The sequence below is a fragment of the Lutra lutra genome, chromosome 1 (genome assembly GCF_902655055.1).
Source record: "Lutra lutra chromosome 1, mLutLut1.2, whole genome shotgun sequence".
In the NCBI taxonomy this organism is placed as follows: Eukaryota; Metazoa; Chordata; class Mammalia; order Carnivora; family Mustelidae; genus Lutra; species Lutra lutra.
In genome coordinates this window covers 167,854,789-167,872,411 of record NC_062278.1, presented here as the reverse complement: position 1 = coordinate 167,872,411, position 17,623 = coordinate 167,854,789, and the positions used below count along the sequence as shown (strand labels likewise).

Genomic DNA, 17,623 nt, shown 5'->3' with positions numbered 1-17,623 from the left:
AGTCAAGTAACACTCCTGCAACATGAAGTGAGGTCACCTTCTGACCCCAAAACTCAGGATCCTCCTATCATGCTCTGCAGCTTTTCTTCTGGAGCCCAGGACATTGCTGGATGCCAGCCATTGTGCAGAGCACAAAGCAAATCGCTTCCCAGGACTGGGATGAAGTTTTGTGCCTATATACCCTGTGTTAACCAGCACAGTGCAGGGCACAGAGTAGGTGCTGAGTGATCATCCTGTATTTTTTTTTAATTGAGGTATAATTGACATATATGTCATTATGTATACATTATATATTGCATACATTTCATGTACAACAAAATTTGAGTTTGCATATATTATGAAATGATCATCACATAAGACTATTTAACAAATGTCCCCTTATATAGTCATAAAATATTTTTTCTTGTGATGAGAACTGTTAAGATCTACTCTTTTTAGCAACTTTCAGGTATGCAATACAATATTATTAGCTATAGTCACCATCATTTACGTTACGACTGGAAGTTTGTACCTTTCGACTCCCTTCACCCATTTCACCCCCTCCCTCCCACACACTTCTGGCAACCACCAATTTGTTCTCTTTATCTATGAGCTTGGTTTTTGTTTTTGCTTGTTTAGATTCTACATATAAGTGAGGTCATATGGTATTTGTCTTTCTCTGACTTATTGCACTTAGCATAATGCCTTCAAGGTCTATCCATGCTTTTGCAAATGGCAAACTTTTATTCTTTTTTTAAATGGCTGACTAATATTCCACATATCCTTTATTCATCCATTGATGGACATTTAGGATGTTTTCATATCTTGGCTATTGTAAATAATACTGCAAAGAACATGGTGGGAATGGTGATGATGGTGCATATACCTTTTCAAGTTAGTGTTTTCACTTTATTGGGTGAAATATCCATAAGTGGAAATTGCTGGATGGGAGGTTAGTTCTATTTTTAAATTTTCGAGGACGCTCCATACTCTTTTTCATAGTGGCTACATCAATTTACTTTCCTACCCACAGTGCACAAGGGTTCACTTTTCTCTATATCCTCAACAAGAAGTCGTTTCTTGTGTTTTCAATAAGAGCTAGTCTAACTGGTGTCAGGTGTTAGATAGCTCATGGTGGTTTTGATTTGCATTTGAAAGTGCCACAGGTTTCCCACAGATTTGACCAAGCTCTATATCCTATATACCCTCTATACCTTCCGTCCATGTCCCCAGTCTCATGTGGTTCTATTCTGGCTCTTTACACATCTTCAAAGTCTCCTGAATATTCCTTTTATCTCTAGCTCTTCGGAACTTTAACTGACCCCAATTCATTCAGAATCGCAGTTGGGAGTCGGGGAGGAAGTGCTGAACATCCCCACACCTCCGCCCCCTCACCCATCGCACACGTTGGCTAAAAGCTAAAGAATCTCAGGCTTTAGTTTTCCCATACCTACAACGGGGTGGAGAGCAAGGGGCTGACTTTACGCGTAGACCGAAAGCAGCTGAGATGGGCACACCTTGCAAAATTACCGAGTCCCATCACGTCGGTTCTTACAGCGCCTGCGCAGAAGCCGCCGGCCGCCTTGCACTGTTGGCACCCACCTCAGCCCCTACGCTCCCTCGGAGATTCGGCGCTCGACAGGCATCTGTCCCCCTGTCTTCCGGTTTCGGTGCCGCGCAGGCGCGCCTGCCGAGCGTCGAGCTGTAGATGGAGATGGCGGACGGTGCTGAGTGAGGGACCGCAAAGGCCCAGAGCCTGGCCGGAGGACCCGACAGGCCTACGTGCCAGTGGGAGCGCGGCCGGGTACAGAGGGCCGGGCAGGGCCTGAGGGTCGAGAGCGCGGCTCCCCTGAGGAACAGAGACGGGCGGGCCGTGCGGGTGTGGGATGTGTGTGGTTGTGGTGGGTGTGACGTGCGTGGTGGGAGATGTGGCTTTTGGGCCACGAGTTTCGCCTTTTTGTGCCTGCGACGATTGGGCTCTTGTTTGGTTGTGTGGTTAGGCGGGGCGTGCATAGTTGTGTTTGGTTCTGCGGCTGAGTGTGGGTGGGCGGTTTGTCTCCCTAGTGCTTGTGTTTGGTTCCCTGGTTGTGTGAGGTTGAGACGTTCGGGTCCCAGTTTGTGTGGAGTCTTTTGTAGCGTTTGGTGTGGCGTCTGTGCGATGTGTGAAGTTGTCATGCCTGCTCTGTGGGGTCGAGTCTTTTATGTTGTGTGTGGTTATGCGACGTGTGCATAATGGTTTTGAACTATGTGGCGGGTGTTGTGTGCGGTCGAGTCGGTCAGGAGTGAGATTGTGGGCTGTGTAGTGTATGCGGCATGAAGCCGGGTAGCATTCATGCTGGGTGTATAATTTCAGGATATGTAGATTTTATGTTTAATTTTTACGTGTTGTAAGAAATGAGGGGCTTGCGTACGTTATGGTTGTAGGGTCTGGCCCGGTGGTTTGTAGTACATTTCTTTGGTTTGTGTTGTGTTTGGTTATGTGATTTTAGAGTTCGGTGACGCATTCATTCATTCTTGAGGCTTTATTGCCTTTCTTCGTGGTAGGTGCCAGGGACTGTGCTAGACCCTGGGGATAAGGTAGTGGGGAAAATACACCTAGTCTCTTCCCTTACAGAGCTTGGAGTCTTATATACTTAGTTATTTTATGTATTTGTGGTTATAAATTGATGTAAGTGCCCTGAAGGAAGTGCAGGAGCTGTCCCAAGGTAGAATGCTTCAAGTAAGAGGCATTTCCTTGAGGAAGTAAGGTTGGGTTGAGATGTGAAGGGTGTGTGTGTGTGTGTGTGTGTATTTGATCTGTGGTTGTTACGGTGAATGCATGGGAAGGAAGGGGGCTTTCAGAGTCAGGGCATCTGAGGAACCACTGGCTGGGGTGGGAACTGAAGCCACTATTTCAGTGACTGGAAAAGGGACCGAGATCTGTGTGTATGTAGTTTCTTGGAAAAAAAACCAAACAGGGTCCTGGTATTTCATTTGTTTATTTTCTGGGTCACAGCTGCCTTTCAGCTTTGAGGACCAGGCAGTCCCTCTTCACAGGCCTCTAATCAGCTCCATCCAAAGCTGAGGGTCATTTATTTCCTCTTACTCTCTCCTGTGGTTTGTGACCTCAGGATCTTGGGGAGAAATTTCTCTGCTTTTGTGGAATGGTTTTGTCTGGATTCTCCCTATGACTGGGAGTTTTTCTGTGGTGACATTGGAAGTGACTTTGCCATGGCCCAGTAAAAGTAAAAATGTAACTTATTAAGCCCTGAATTGTTTATGCACCAAATCCTTTTGTTTTTGAAGCAGTGGAAACATTAGGCTTGTTGTCCAACTGTCATTTATTGGCTTATAAAATCCAGTAAATCTATTATAGAGAAAGCACTCTACAAATATAAAACACAAAGTAGATTTTTCTTTTTACCACTGGGTTTCTAATGCTCCTCTTTAGACTAAGGTTGGGATTTTTGTTTGGTTTGGTTTTGGTTTTACTTTTGTTTGTTTTTTAAGGCGGACACTATTTCTTTTTCTATTTGCATTTTTGATATAGGTGTAAGAGCTCAGTATATATGTGGTTGAATAGATGACCAAGGTGAAGAGTGAAAAATTTCTGTGTATTTGTAAGTACTTCAGACATTTCCCTAGTGGCTAAAATGGCATACAAATTATGAAGTTGGACCAGTTGGAGTGAATGTTAGAGAATTGCCTTGGTACTGTTTGCTTTTGAAGCTCAATTTTCTTATCTTCAGAAATCTGTGCTCCGTAGTTCATTGAGTTGCCATTGTCCAGTGATGTTCTCAGATATTTAAAAGTTTTGTGTTTTGGTGTAAGGATTTGAGAAAGCAGTTTTGTGTTTTCAAACTTGTAGTGAACAAACATTAAGTAATCTTGTTGAACTGTGAAAAGAACAAAGAAAATTATCAGTTGCTGCTAATGTGCTTGAATTGGCTTTTTTTTTTTTTTTTCTTCTCCCCTTCTTCTTTCCTGTTCCAGAGCTTCTCCTACTCCACAGAGGAAATCTCATCCAGGGCCATGATACCACTTCCCCATCATCTGTGTGCTGCTTGGTTAAGCTAATGCTGTGAGAGCCCTGGTCCCTTGGGGAGGAATCAAGCTGACTCCTGGCATGAGGCCCCTGCCTTGCAGGGGTTGAAAGGGACACTGCTATGGCTTCTCTGGATGACCCTGGGGAAGTGAGGGAGGGCTTCCTTTGCCCTTTGTGCCTGAAGAACCTGCAGTCTTTCTATCAGCTTCAGTCACATTATGAGGAAGAGCACTCTGGAGAAGACCGTGATGTCAAAGGGCAAATTAAAAGTAAGAGGCAAGAACTTTTTGCTTATCCTATTCTGTTACTGGGAGAGTTAACTCATGGGATGGTTTCATTAACTTCCATGATGCCACCAGAACATAATAAACAATAGAAAATTGATAATAATAACAGTGAACATATATGAACATGTATCTTATGTTTACCATGTGCCAGGCATTATTCAAAGCCTTCCTATGAATAAACTTCATTTAATTCTCTCAATAACTGTTGGACTGTGAGACATATTTTACTTATGAGGGTACTAGTCACAGAGAAATTAGTTAAGTTGCCTGAAGTCACACAGTGAGGCAGGGTCTAACTTTGAACCTAGTAAATGTAATTCTTATGCTTTGCTGTCTCTTGCTACACTGAATTCTCTAATTGCCAGCCTCTAAGAATTTGAAGAATCCTTTCCTTTGCTCTGAAAGTGGAGGCACATTGTACACCCATTTCCCTGTCACAAATTCAAGCCTTCTGCCATTCTTCCTCCTTCACTGTACGTTGTCCTCTGCAGCCCAGAAAAAGGAAGGTCATAGTTGAAAAGCAAGGAGAAATAATCCAAAAAGTTAAACTTGGTTTTTGAGCTTCCCAGGCTTCAGGTCATAGAGAGAATCAGAATGATTTTTTTCAAAGCAATTTTAACATACATAATGGTCATTTCTGAAACTTCAGATTCTAACTCTTAAATATGATGCCACTTCTCTGGAACTCACTTTCACCTGCTTCTCCCAGCTGGCAGCATTTCTGAAGGCAATGAGATTAAAAAGGTCTGGAAGTGTATTCACAATTCTGTGTTGGGTGAGAGAGGAAGGGAGGATCATGTATTTCTAAGTGGTATTTCGCCTCCACACATGTGAGTCACATGCCCCCTGTAATCAAATAGTCCCACTCCATGTCTCACTTTTCAGTTCAGAAAAAATTGTTGAAACCATTAATATTTATGACCTCTGTCCAGAAACATGACAAAGTCAAATATTTTCAAAATCCTGAGGGCTGTGGTAAATGAGGTGGCTTCTGTCTGTAGAGGCTGGAGGAGAGAGCCCAAACTATTAGAAGCCCTCCTCCCCAAAATGTTTTGCATTTTCTGGTTTTCAGAGTTCTTTCATAAATATTATTTCTTCTGATTCTTATAGAAACTCTGCAAGAAGGTGGTTGGTTTCATTCTGCAGAGAAAAAGTGAAGCTCAGAAATGTTGAGTGACTTATCCAAGGTCACATAGGAATTGGCAGAGCTAGGCCTTGACCCCAGGTCTTCTGTTACCTCTGAGTCTAGTGCTGCTCTTTCCACTTGGCATCACTGATGATACCAGACCCTGTGTTCCAATCACAGTTTGTTCTACAGCTAGAATGCAAACAAACTGATGATCTAGGTTTCCTTGGACAGATGAAGGACCTCTGTGATTTTTAGTGCTCGTCCAGCCTGAGTGTGAGCTGAACTGAGTCATATACTGTGATGTCACTAAGACTTTGATGCTAGTGGGTACACAGGTTAGACAATGTCTTCAACTTCCTGTGGTTCCCTGTTTATTAGAGGAAAAATGTTTAAGGTAACTTAGGGAATAATAGCTGTGGGAATCCACTTAAAGAATAATAGAGTATAAATTTTATGAGTTGTGAAAAAAACTTGAAAGGATTTTCTTGTGTTTTTCCCTCTGTTTTTCCCCCACTCTGCCTCAGAAGAACTAAGAAATTGAGTCAAGCATTCCTTTAGTCTAATGATCATTTGTCTAGTCAGGAAGGAAGTCTTGCTTGTGTGAGAGTTTTCTTTGGTTTCAGAATCAGGAAAGTTTTAAAGATTGACATCAAAGATTTTTGAAAAGTCCTTTAAAAAGCAGGTCATGTCTTCATTTGTCTTTTGGTTTTTAGAAATTTTATGACATTGCTGATTTTGTCAAGTGAAATGTTGAAGCCGAAAGTGCAAACCTTGGTATCAGGTTTTGGAGGCAGTTTAAGAACGAAAGTATAGATTTGTCATTAGTAGAAGGTGGTCAGTGAGTTTGGGCTGCAGCCCTGGTTTGGCTTCAGTTTAGCACTTGCACAGTAAGTCTAAGAAAGGGTGGTTGAAAATTGGCTTTTGCTTTGTGTTTTTTTGTTGTTGTTATTTATTTTTTTCTGCTTTGTGATTTTAAAAACATATGGGATTGTTCTTAATTGGCCCCTCTTGAAGTGCTACTCCTGGGAAGGTTGCCAGAGTGTTCTTCTGTCCTCATAAAGTGGTTAAATGGCATGGACTGCCTGTTTAACCCGACACAGTTTAGTCTTGTTTGCAAAAATGAATTAGTGAATGCCAACTCCAGTTTCTTGTTTGCTAACCCTTTGTTTACATCAGGCAGTTTTCTCTCCCATGTTGTTAAGAGAGTTACTTGAATGAATTTTAGATGGTGTCCTTTAGTTCTGGTGGATGTTATTTTTTCCAGTGGGAGGAAGGCATCTCAGAGTAGCCATTAGTAGTTTCCCCCTCTGCCTGCCAGCCCCTCCATATCTGCATTCCCCAGGTTTTTGAAAAGCTATGGTAGTGTTTTTAATGTTGTTCAGGTTATTCAGCACTTCAAAATTGTGGGAACTCCATGAAGTATTGATCTATTAAATCTAAAAGAATTGTATTTTGTATTAAATCTGATATTTTCGGGGCTCCTGGGTGGCTTAGTGTCTTTCTGTGGGTCGGATCATGATCCCAGGGTTCAGGGATTGAGCCCCGCATCGGGCTCTCTGCTCAGCGAGGAACCTGCTTCTCCCTCTCCCTCTGCTCCTCCCCCTCCTTGTGCTCTCTCTCTGTCAAATAAATAAATAAAATCCTTAAAAAAATAAGTAAAATAAATCTGATATTTTCTCCTAGATTCTAGGTACAGAAAGGGATAATTACCCAAGATTTAAGAACCTTAATGAGAGCAACATAGAATCAAGAATTTTTTTTCCCCACAAGTTGACTGCTGTTCCTTTTTAACAAATAGCAGGTCCTTTCACCTCAGCACAGGTAGCAAAAGCCCTGTTCTGCAGAGGCATAGTTTTGAATTACGCTGGCTGGGAAGAGCTGGGGTTCTCATTTTAAACAGGTGAGGTTTCCACTTGTAGCCCTGTTGCCTTATAAGCTCTGTGATCTGGGGTGCAGCAAGTTTCCCCCCTCTTTACGTCATGTCCTCATTTATAAGTAGGGATACCACCTGCCTCCGAGTGTGAGCACACATTTGCCAGAGTTTTTTAAAGCACTTTGTTTTGTGCCCAGCACATGCAAAGAATCAATTCAGGAAGCATTCATTTTCTCTTCTTATCAAGTCTGGTTCCCTTTGTGTTATGTTGAAGGTGTTATAACTGTTTCTTGAAACTTTTTGTCAGTATCCTCACATATGCATTCAATAAAGAGGAGGGGAAGAAGAACTCTGTGTACAGCTAAGCATTATGGGGAACACTAGCCCAGGGATGTTGGTTTGGTTGAATCCCATCCTGGAAGTAAACAAAAAGTGTTTACTCGTGAGTCCATAGGGTAAATAAATTAATACTGTAGAATTTAATTTTTAAAAAACTTTAAGTAAGTTATAGTTTACACATAAGTTTTTATGTGTACAATTCAGTGAGTTTTGAAAAATGTATATACCCATGTAACCACCTCCACAGTTAAGATCTAGGAAAAAAAACATTTCCATTGCCTTGGTCCCCTCACTGAATTTTGATTTTATGCTTTAATTGTGCTCTTAAATTTGGCAATGAGTAATAATTTAGTTGTATATTGGCTACATAAACCAACTTACTGCTAATACTGACTTGTAAAGAATGCTCTGTGGTATTTGTAGTACTGTGGCCTCATTACTGCAATTTATTTGGGATCCAGAATTTTTAAATAAAGTATAGTCATTTCATCAGCTCTTGTATTTTGAGATTTCCTCTGACTTTTTACTAGGTGTTTCTGGATTCATTTATGGTGTTTGTTTCATTTTTCAAGGTCTTGTCCAGAAGGCTAAGAAAGCCAAGAACAGGCTGTTGAAACGAGAAGGAGATGACCGAGCAGAATCAGGGACGCAAGGATATGAGTCTTTCAGTTATGGAGGGGTTGACCCTTACATGTGGGAACCCCAGGAATTAGGTAAGAAGTTCTGTGCATTTATTCAGCAAATGTTTGCACGTCTATATGTTCTCAGTGATATATTTTTTTAAAAGATTTATTTATTTGTCAGAAAGAGAGAGAGAGCATGAGCAGAGGGAGTGGTAAGCAGAGGGAGAATAGACTCCCTGCAGAGCAGGAGCCTGATGGGGGACTTGGTCATGACCTGAGCTGAAGGCAGATGCTTAACCGACTGAGCCACCCAGGTGTCCTAGTTCTTGGTGATGTTTTAAGAGTTAACTGAGAAAAAAAAAGTGGGGTTGGGGTACCTGGATGGCTTAGTCAGTTAAGTGTCCGACTCTTGGTTTCAGCTCAGGTCCTGGTCTCACACAGGTCATGCAACTGAGCCCTGTGTCCAGGCTCTGCACTAAGTGGGAGTTTGCTTGAAGATCCTCTCCCTCTGCCCCTCCCCCCAATCATATGCTCACTCTGTCGCTCTAAAATAAATAAATCTTTAAAAAAAAGTTAGCTTAGGCATCAGTAACCAGAATGGTCTAAGTTTCTCATGGACCTTATGTCCCAGAAGGGGGCAAAAATGGATCAGAATGAGCTAAGCATCTGCTTTGTGTTAGGCAGTGCATTAACTGTTTTACATGGATACTCATTTAATCCTCATGGCACTGGATGGGGACCTGCCCTGAGTCAAACCGCTAAGAAACTACAGAACTGAGATGGGAGTCTAGGTGTTTGACATCAGCCTAGGCAGAGACTCCATTGACTTGGCTGTCTCTTCTCACATGGGATATTATCTGCCTAGCAGGAGGCACTCACTGATTCATTTATGCAACAGAATTTTCTGAAACACATTATTATGATACCATCACTGACTTTCAAAATAATCATCATGGGGCGCCTGGATGGCTCAGTCAGTTAAGCATCTGCTTTCGGCTCAGGTCATGATTTCAGGGTCCTGGGATCGAGTCCCGCATTGGGCTCCCTGCTCAGCAGGGAGTCTGCTTCTCCCTCTCACTTTCCCTCTGTGCTTTCCCTTTCTCTTTCTCTCAAATAAATAAATAAAATCTTTTTTTTTTTAATCATCTTTGTGGGGTAATGAAAATGTTCTAAGATTTACTTTTGATGATGGTTGTACAACTCTGAATATGCTAAAAATCATGAAATTTGTATGCTTTAAGTTGTGGATTTTATGTTTGTGAATAATATCTCAATAGAGGTATTACCAAAAATGCCACATGAATTTGAGCTAGCTAATTTTACATGTCCTTTAACTGTTGTATGATAACAAAACTTAATTTTCTTTTCTGTCCATAAAATGGATAAATGTTTTCCTCCTAAGGCTTTATTATACTTTCATATTCATTATCTTTTGCATCTTTCACAAAAGCTTCATGAGGTGGAATGGGTCATGATGCTCATTCCCATTTACAGATGAGGAAACAGGCTCTAAGGAGAATTGATATTTACGCAGAGTCAGTTACCATATTCTTCTTATAGGGCCATAATTGATATGTCTTTTTGGATGAGAACAATCTTAGAACTGCACTATCTGATAAGATAGGCACCAACTAGGGCACCTGGGTGGCTCAGTGGATTAAGCCTCTGCTTTCGGGTCAGGTTATGATCCCAGGGTCCTGGGATTGAGCCCCGCACTGGGCTCTCTGCTCATCAGGGAGCCTGCTCCCTGCCCCTTCTGCCTACTTGTGATCTCTGTCTATCAAATAAATAAATAAAATCTTAAAAAATAAAAAAGATAGGCACTAACTATATGTGGCTATTTAAATTTAAGTAAATTAAAATTAAACAAAATTAAAAGTAATTTCCTCAATCATACACTAGCCATATTTCAAGTGCTCAATCTATACCTGTGGCTAGTGCCTACCATATTGGAGAGTGGAAACATTTTCATCATAACAGGAGAAAATGGCTTTAAAAATAACACTATAGGGGGTCACCTGGGTGGCTCAGTGGGTTAAGCCTCTGTCTTCGGCTTAGGGCATGATCTCAGGGTCCTGGGATCGAGCCCCACATCAGGCTCTCCACTCAGCAGGGAGCCTGCTTCCCTCTCTCTATCTGCCTGCCTCTCTGCCTACTTGTGATCTCTCTCTCTCTGTCAAATAAATAAATAAAATCTTAAAAAAAATAAAAATAAAAATAACACTATAGGGATGCCTGGGTGGCTCAGTTGGTAAGTGTCTGCCTTCAGCTCTTGTCATGATGCCAGGGTCCTGGGATTGAGCCCCTCATTGAGTCCTCTCTCTGACAAATAAATAAAATCTTTAAAAACAAAAACAAAAACAAACCACTGTATATGGGGTGCTGGGTGGCTTCATTGGTTAAGCATCTACCTTTGATTCAGGTCATGATTGGCTCAGGTCATGATCTCAGGGTCCTGGGATCGAGCCCTGCATTGGGCTCTCTGCTCAGCGGGGAGTCTGCTTCTTCCTCTCCCTTCCCTTCTGTGCTCTCTTCCTCTCAAATAAATAAATAAATCTTTTTAAAAAAGAAAAATAAAAATAACACAGTATAATATAACATTGTTAATTACACTTTAGTAAGAAAAATAGTAAAATTAAATAAAAATTTAAGAAATTTTCAAATCAGGGCTCCTGACTAGTTCAGTCGAATGAGTGTGGGACTTGTGATCTCAGGATTGTGAGTTCGAGCACTTTTTTGGGTGTAGAGTTACTTAAAATTAACAAAAAATTGACAAAAAATTTTCTTTCTTTTTTTTTTTTTTAAAGATTGTATTTATTTATTTGACAGACCGAGATCACAAGTAGGCAGAGAGGCAGGCAGAGAGAGAGGAAGAGAAGCAGGTTCCCTGTCGAGCAGAGAGCCCGATGTGGGGCTCGATCGCAGGACCCCGGGATCATGACCTGAGCCAAGGGCCAAGGCTTTAACCCACTCAGCCACCCAGGCACCCCGACAAAAAATTTTCAAATGAGTATGTTGTACACCTGAAATTAATAAAGCATGTGCTAGTATACATATAGTAATGAGTTACATATGAAAGTCAATTTGAAACATGAAGAAGAAATTTCAGGCGTGTGAATTCTTTTTTTTTTTTTAAAGATTCTATTTATTTATTTATTTGAGAGAGAGAGACAGTGAGAGAGAGCATGAGCGAGGAGAAGGTCAGAGGGAGAAGCAGACTCCCCATGGAGCTGGGAGCCCAATGCGGGACTCGATACCGGGACTCCGGGATCATGACCTGAGCCGAAGGCAGTTGTCCAACCAACTGAGCCACCCAGGCGTCCCTCAGGCGTATGAATTCTTTTTTTTTTTTTTTTTTAACTTGACAGAGAGATCACAAGCAGGCAGAGAGGCAGGCAGAGAGAGAGGAAGAAGCAGGCTCCCCGAGAGAGCAGAGAGCCCAATGCGGGGTTCGATCCCAGGACTTGGAGATCATGACCTGAGCCAAAGGCAGCGGCTCAACCCACTGAGCCACCCAGGCGCCCCAGGCATATGAATTCTTATTAGCTTTTTGAGAGCCTGCTTCTTGATTGCCAGTGTTAAATTATCAGGGCAATTTTCTGATTAACTCATCAGTTTCAGTAACTGGAGGAAGTTACAATTGTGGAAGGTCAAGTGAATGGCAAATTTTAAAAGTTAAGATCTGTGGTCATGCTGGAGCACCTGGGTGGCTCAATCGGTTAAGCACCTGCTTTTGGTATTAATCCTGGCATCCTGGGATTGAGCCCCATGTCGGGCTCTCTGCTCAGGGGGAGTCTGCTTCTCTCTATGCCTGCCCCTCTGCCTGTTTGTGTACTCAAGCTCCATCTCTCTCTGTCAAATAAATAAAGTCTTAAAAAAAAAAATCTATGGTCACGCATAAGAATTTGAAACTAAAATTTAGGTGTTAGAGAGTATGGTTAGGGGAGAAAAGAGCAAGGATAGTGCAGAGTGTAATATGTGAGAAGCTCCAGGGGGCGCACTACTTAGAGGGGAACAGGCCATGCTTGGGAAGAGAAAGTGGACTGGGTGCTGGGGTGGGGGTAGCTGAGGTGGGTTGGTGTTTTGGAAGAGGGGATATTTCAGTGATGCTGAAACAAGAAGCTTTTTGGTTCCATTTGTGTAAGAAGTTTTGTCCTGGATCTTTGCTGCTGAGCTGATCAAGGTATCAGTTTAACCAGCTCTTCCAGTGACATCCGTTAGCATTTACCTTTTGGGGGCTATTTTGAGAAGGACTGTTTTTATTCTGATGCAAAACCATAGCATACCAACTTTGGAAAGCACAGAAAAGTATGAGAGATTTTTAAAAAATTGCCCATAATGTTACTGTCCTTTTTACCAAAAATTCATGTGCCAGTATTCTAAGGACTTCATAAATTTTAACTTTTTAATCCTCGTAACAACCTTGTGGAGTAGGTACTACTATTATCCCCATTTTGTAGATGAGTACTCCCAAGTTACACAAACATTAAAGAACTTGTTCAAGGTCACACAGTATATGGCAAAATTGAAATTTGAGCACAGGCAGGCTCCAGTCCAGGCTTTCCTCCCTCATTCTCTGAGGTCTCTGGTATTGAGCTTTGTGGCCTCCAAAGTAACCATGGTTAACATTTTAGCAAATTTGTTTCCATTTGCTGGTCTTTGAATTTTTAATAAGACTCTATAAACTCCTTGAATTTCTACTTTGGTTTAAAATTCATTGAAGAGGCGCCTGGGTGGCTCAGTTGGTTGGGCATCTGCCTTCGGCTCAGGCCATGATCTCAGGGTCCTGGGATTGAGCTCCATGTTGGGCTCCCTGCTTGGTGGGGAGCCTGCTTTTCCCTCTACTCCCTGCTTGTGCTCTCTCTCGCTATCTCTGTCTCTCAAATAAATAAAACCTTAAAATAAATAAATAAACAGACAAATAAATAAATAAATGAAATTCATTGAGTATAGGGGCACCTGGGTGGCTCAGTTGTTTAAGTGTCCAACTCTTGTTTTCGGCTCAGATCATGATCTCAGGGTCCTGGGATTGAGCCCCATGTTGGGCTCTGTGCTCAGTGCAGAGTCTGCTTGGGATTCTGTCTCCCTCTCCCTCTGCTCCTCCCCAGCTCTTGCACTCTATGTCTCTTTCTTAAATAAATAAATGAATAAATGTACTCTTAAAACTATACAAAGTCATCTTTAAAAAATAAAGGGGCGCCTGGGTGGCTCAGTGGGTTGAAGCCTCTGCCTTCAGCTCGGGTCATGGTCCCAGGGTCCTGCTTCCTCCTCTCTCTCTGCCTGCCTGTCTACTTGTAATCTCTGTCTGTCAAATAAATATATAAAATCTTAAAATAAAATAAAATAAAGTTCTTTGAGGATAAGCATCAAGGGAGAGGGGCTCTCTCAGAGAAATGACATGTTGTTTATCTCCCCATTTTCTGTCCTTCTAGGTGCTGTGAGAAGCCATCTTTCTGACTTCAAAAAACACCGAGCTGCCAGAATTGACCACTATGTTGTTGAAGTCAATAAATTAATAATCAGGTTAGAGAAGGTAAATTTTGTTGTTTTAAAACTTTTTTTTTCTGCAAGTATAAATTGTCTGGGAGAAAAAAAAATTGTATTTCTGCAGTTGTATCATGTGTGTTGTATGTATTTGATGCTGGTAGAGAAATGCCCCACCTTGAGCCTACCTAGAGAGGTGTAGACAGTGGTAGACATGGTAGACAGTTGTAGCCTGGGCTGGTTTGACTGTAGGAGATGGCCCAGGTTGACAGACTTACCACACATCCAGCTTTCCTTTTCCTTCCTCTGAAGCCCACTTGGCTGCTGGAAAACCTTTCTACCTTCAAATTATTTCCTCTCTTGGGTGTCCAGAGTATAGTCATGCAGTGGGGCCTGTGTTTACTCAATAACAAACAGAAGCTGGTGACAGGGTCTTTGAGGAGTACTCCTCCACAGTCAGCATTCAGTGTGGGAACATCTGGATTGGGCCTTGTTGTCTGTGGTACCAGAGTGTGTCTTCAACACCCACAATCACTCCGTTCTACTTTGACCCTAGAAATGCTTGTGTATAACCTGGATTGTATGGTGGGTGTGGTAGCAACTGCGGGTACAGTTCTTGATGCATACTTTGTAGGGCAGAAATAAATTGCCAGTTTCATGGTCCGGGAGGACCATGGAGAATCAGGAGTTCCCCATTGCTTTCAGTTGCCACACCTACCACATCCTTGCTATCCCTGGTTCTTGCCTAAATGGAGAACCGACAATAAAGAGTGGGAACCAGGTCATGGGGAAGGGAGCTGCAAAGCTAATACTCTGTCCAATGTGAAGTTGCTTTCGTGACTTGGTGGGGTTGGGGATGACAGATGAGACTTACAAAATGAAGACGTGTGAATTCCTGCTTGATGCTTCTTGCCTGTGAAAAGTTTGACATCACCTGTTTAATTCCATTTGGCACTGTTTTCTCCTTGTCAGCTCACTGCCTTTGATAGAACGAATACCGAGTCCGCTAAGATACGAGGTAACTCCAGAGTTTTGCTCACATTCATTCTATTTATCTTTCTCCCTGACCAAACCTCTTTTTCAAATGGCTAGCTTTTCTGTTTGATTTTTGTTTTGTTCTTCCCAAAGCAATAGAAAAGTCCGTGGTGCCTTGGGTCAACGACCAGGATGTCCCTTTCTGTCCAGACTGTGGGAATAAGTTCAGCATCCGTAACCGCCGCCACCACTGCCGCCTCTGTGGGTCTATTATGTGCAAGAAGTGTATGGAGCTCATCAGCCTCCCTTTTGCAAGTAGGTAACATGGATGCAGGGCCCTGGACCCTGATCTTGTGACTAGTTTGTTTGCTGATCACTAATGGGTGATTTTTTGAATGTTTTTGTTTAAGTGAATGTCCCAAGGGGTCTTCATCCATTCATTTATTGATTCCATGAAGCCTGCTATAGGTAGTGGTGGGTAACAAGGGCTGGTAAACTTTTTCTGTAAAAGATCAGATAGTAAATATTTTAAGCTTTATGGGCTACAGATGGTTTCTGTGACATTTCTTCTTCTTTTTTTAAACAACCTTTTAAAAAGGTTTTAAACAACCTTTTAAAAACCATATTTAGGGACGCCTGGGTGGCTCAGTTGGTTGAGCAGCTGCCTTCGGCTCAGGTCATGATCCCAGCGTCCTGGGATCGAGTCCCACATCGGGCTCCTTGCTCGTCGGGGAGCCTGCTTCTCCCTCTGCCTCTGCCTGCCATTCTGTCTGCCTGTGCTCGCTCTCTCTCCCTCGCTCTCTCTGACAAATAAATAAATAAAATCTTTAAAAAAACAAAAAACAAAAAACAAAAAAAACACACCATATTTAGCTCTAGGGCCATACAAGAGCAGGCTGGAGTTGGTTTACAAGTCATGTTTGCCCACCTATGGATTATAAGGCATTGTCCATTCCCGCAAAAGGTCTAGCATCTAGCAGAGGATACAGACTTACAAATAATTGCTTTATAAAGAGATAAGTATTGTGAGAGAAGTTGCATCAGACACCCAGGAGAGCTGACCAAATCATTGTCAGCTCTGCTTGGAAGTGGCAGCTGAGGCTTTGAGAGGAGACTATAAGAAAGAGTCTTAGAAAATGAGCAGCAGGCTAGTTCTTTCCTTTGAAATAAAAGTCACAGTTTATTGTTATATAGAACAGACTGTAACATCATAATATGAGCGACACTGAGTGCTGAAGGAATCAAGAGTGTGGATGCACAGGTTTGGGAGGTGATGTTTGAGAAGAGCCTAAAAGACAGCCAGGATTGCAAAGAGGTAGGGCAGGAGAGATCCTGGGTAGAGTGCAGAGTAGGAGCGAAGCCGTGGGAGGGCCCTGGGGGAAGGTTAGTAGATGAGCAGGATAGAATAGTTGGGGGAGTATAGAGGACATGTTTGAGAATTATGTGGATGGTGGCTACAAGGTTAGGTGGAACCAGAGGGTCTAGAACTTTGAGTCTCAGCTGGTTAAAAGTTGCCAAAGGTGATCTCATGGGCTTTAGGCCAATTCTGGGACATTTGGGGTATTTTCACAACCCTGGGGAGTTCTGCTGACTCTGCTTATGCTGTTAGCTACAATCATCTGGACAACGTGGGATAGAAGGAGATGCTTCCTCTGTCCAGTTCTGACATCCAGCAGGCACACATTACCTTGATACCTTCCCTTTCTCCCTGAGACTGACTTTCTGTCTCACCTGAGACTTCATAAGCAATGCTTTTGAAACACTATTCACTTTCCTTATCTTGCTAATTAACATTTACTGGGCAGCTGCTGTGGGATAGCCCTGTTGGTTATATTGGGGTACAAGTATGAATAAGACAGTTCCTACCCTCCCAGAGTCACAGATTCATAGAGCAGCTCTGGGTGTACAAAGAATTGTTATACAGGGAGAAAAGCAGAAAGTGCTCCAAGAGGGATGACATGGTAGGACCTGATAGGAAGGGCATATTGTTTTTGCCTCAAGGAATAGAGTAGGGCTTCTGGAAGTTGAGCTTTGGAAGGGGCAGGAGTCAGATGTTTGGGAGTGGGGAAGTCTGTCAGGATAGTCTGGGGAGAAAGTGGATTGTGTTGGGTCAGGTTAGGAACGGGCCTCAGAGCCTCAAGGAGAGACCTTCCTTGGCTGTCTGGCTTGTTCCTGGCTGGCAGTGGGAGTCCCTCCCACCAGAGCCTGACCTTGGGAAGGCAAAGGTGTGGTGCTTCTTGCCCATAGACACAGCCTGGATCAGCGCCTGTGGCCACTCCTCTGTTGTGAGCGGTGGGGTGATTGAAGGCTGCAGGCTCACTGCCAACTGTCTTGTGTTGTGCTTTACAGACAAGCTCACCAGTGCCAGCAAAGATTCCCTGAGCACCCACACCAGCCCCAGCCAGTCACCCAACAGTGTCCATGGCTCCCGCCGGGGCAGTATCAGCAGCGTGAGCAGTGTAAGCTCCGTCCTGGATGAAAAGGATGACGACCGGATCCGCTGCTGTACACACTGCAAGGACACGCTGCTCAAGAGAGAGCAGCAGATTGATGAGAAGGAGCACACCCCCGACATTGTAAAGCTCTATGAGGTGACTCACTGTGCGTGGCCCTGGGTCTGATTCGAGAGGGATTTGCCTGTTGATTTTGTACACGCCTGCATATTTTGGAGAATGCTTTGGGAAGTCGTTCCTTTGAATCATTTTTAGTTTCTGCTGAAGGGCCTTGGTATGGTTTCCTAGCCAGGGCCATGGGTGATTCACAGAGTCATCCTGGGTATGTTGCAATAACCTTGTTCCGTCACCACTCCTTGCCCACTTGAAAGCAGGAGGTTGGAGACTTTGGTGGCCCAGGGGCAAGAGGAGGAAGGATGGTTGCCATGCTGTGTGGACAGGATTTGTGGATGAGGGG

General features: G+C 43.0%; 1 protein-coding gene across 5 annotated transcripts in view; it reads left to right on the top strand.

Moving 5' to 3' along the window:
- Positions 1-1,648: 1,648 nt before the first annotated feature.
- RBSN (rabenosyn, RAB effector) overlaps positions 1,649-17,623 on the top strand; it is a 29,542-nt gene continuing 13,567 nt past the window's right edge. Inside the window, exons 1-7 of one of the 5 annotated variants that reach the window (XM_047743944.1) lie at positions 1,649-1,783; positions 3,952-4,279; positions 8,204-8,344; positions 13,687-13,787; positions 14,711-14,756; positions 14,867-15,028; positions 17,063-17,304. In XM_047743944.1, coding sequence (XP_047599900.1) covers positions 4,222-4,279; positions 8,204-8,344; positions 13,687-13,787; positions 14,711-14,756; positions 14,867-15,028; positions 17,063-17,304 — 750 coding nt within the window. In that variant the 5' untranslated portion in view covers positions 1,649-1,783; positions 3,952-4,221. Of the gene's footprint in view, positions 1,784-3,951; positions 4,280-5,762; positions 5,814-7,225; positions 7,320-8,203; positions 8,345-13,686; positions 13,788-14,710; positions 14,757-14,866; positions 15,029-17,062; positions 17,305-17,623 lie in introns of those variants that run through there. The other 4 variants (XM_047743934.1, XM_047743963.1, XM_047743972.1 and 1 more) reach the window with 4 other exon arrangements.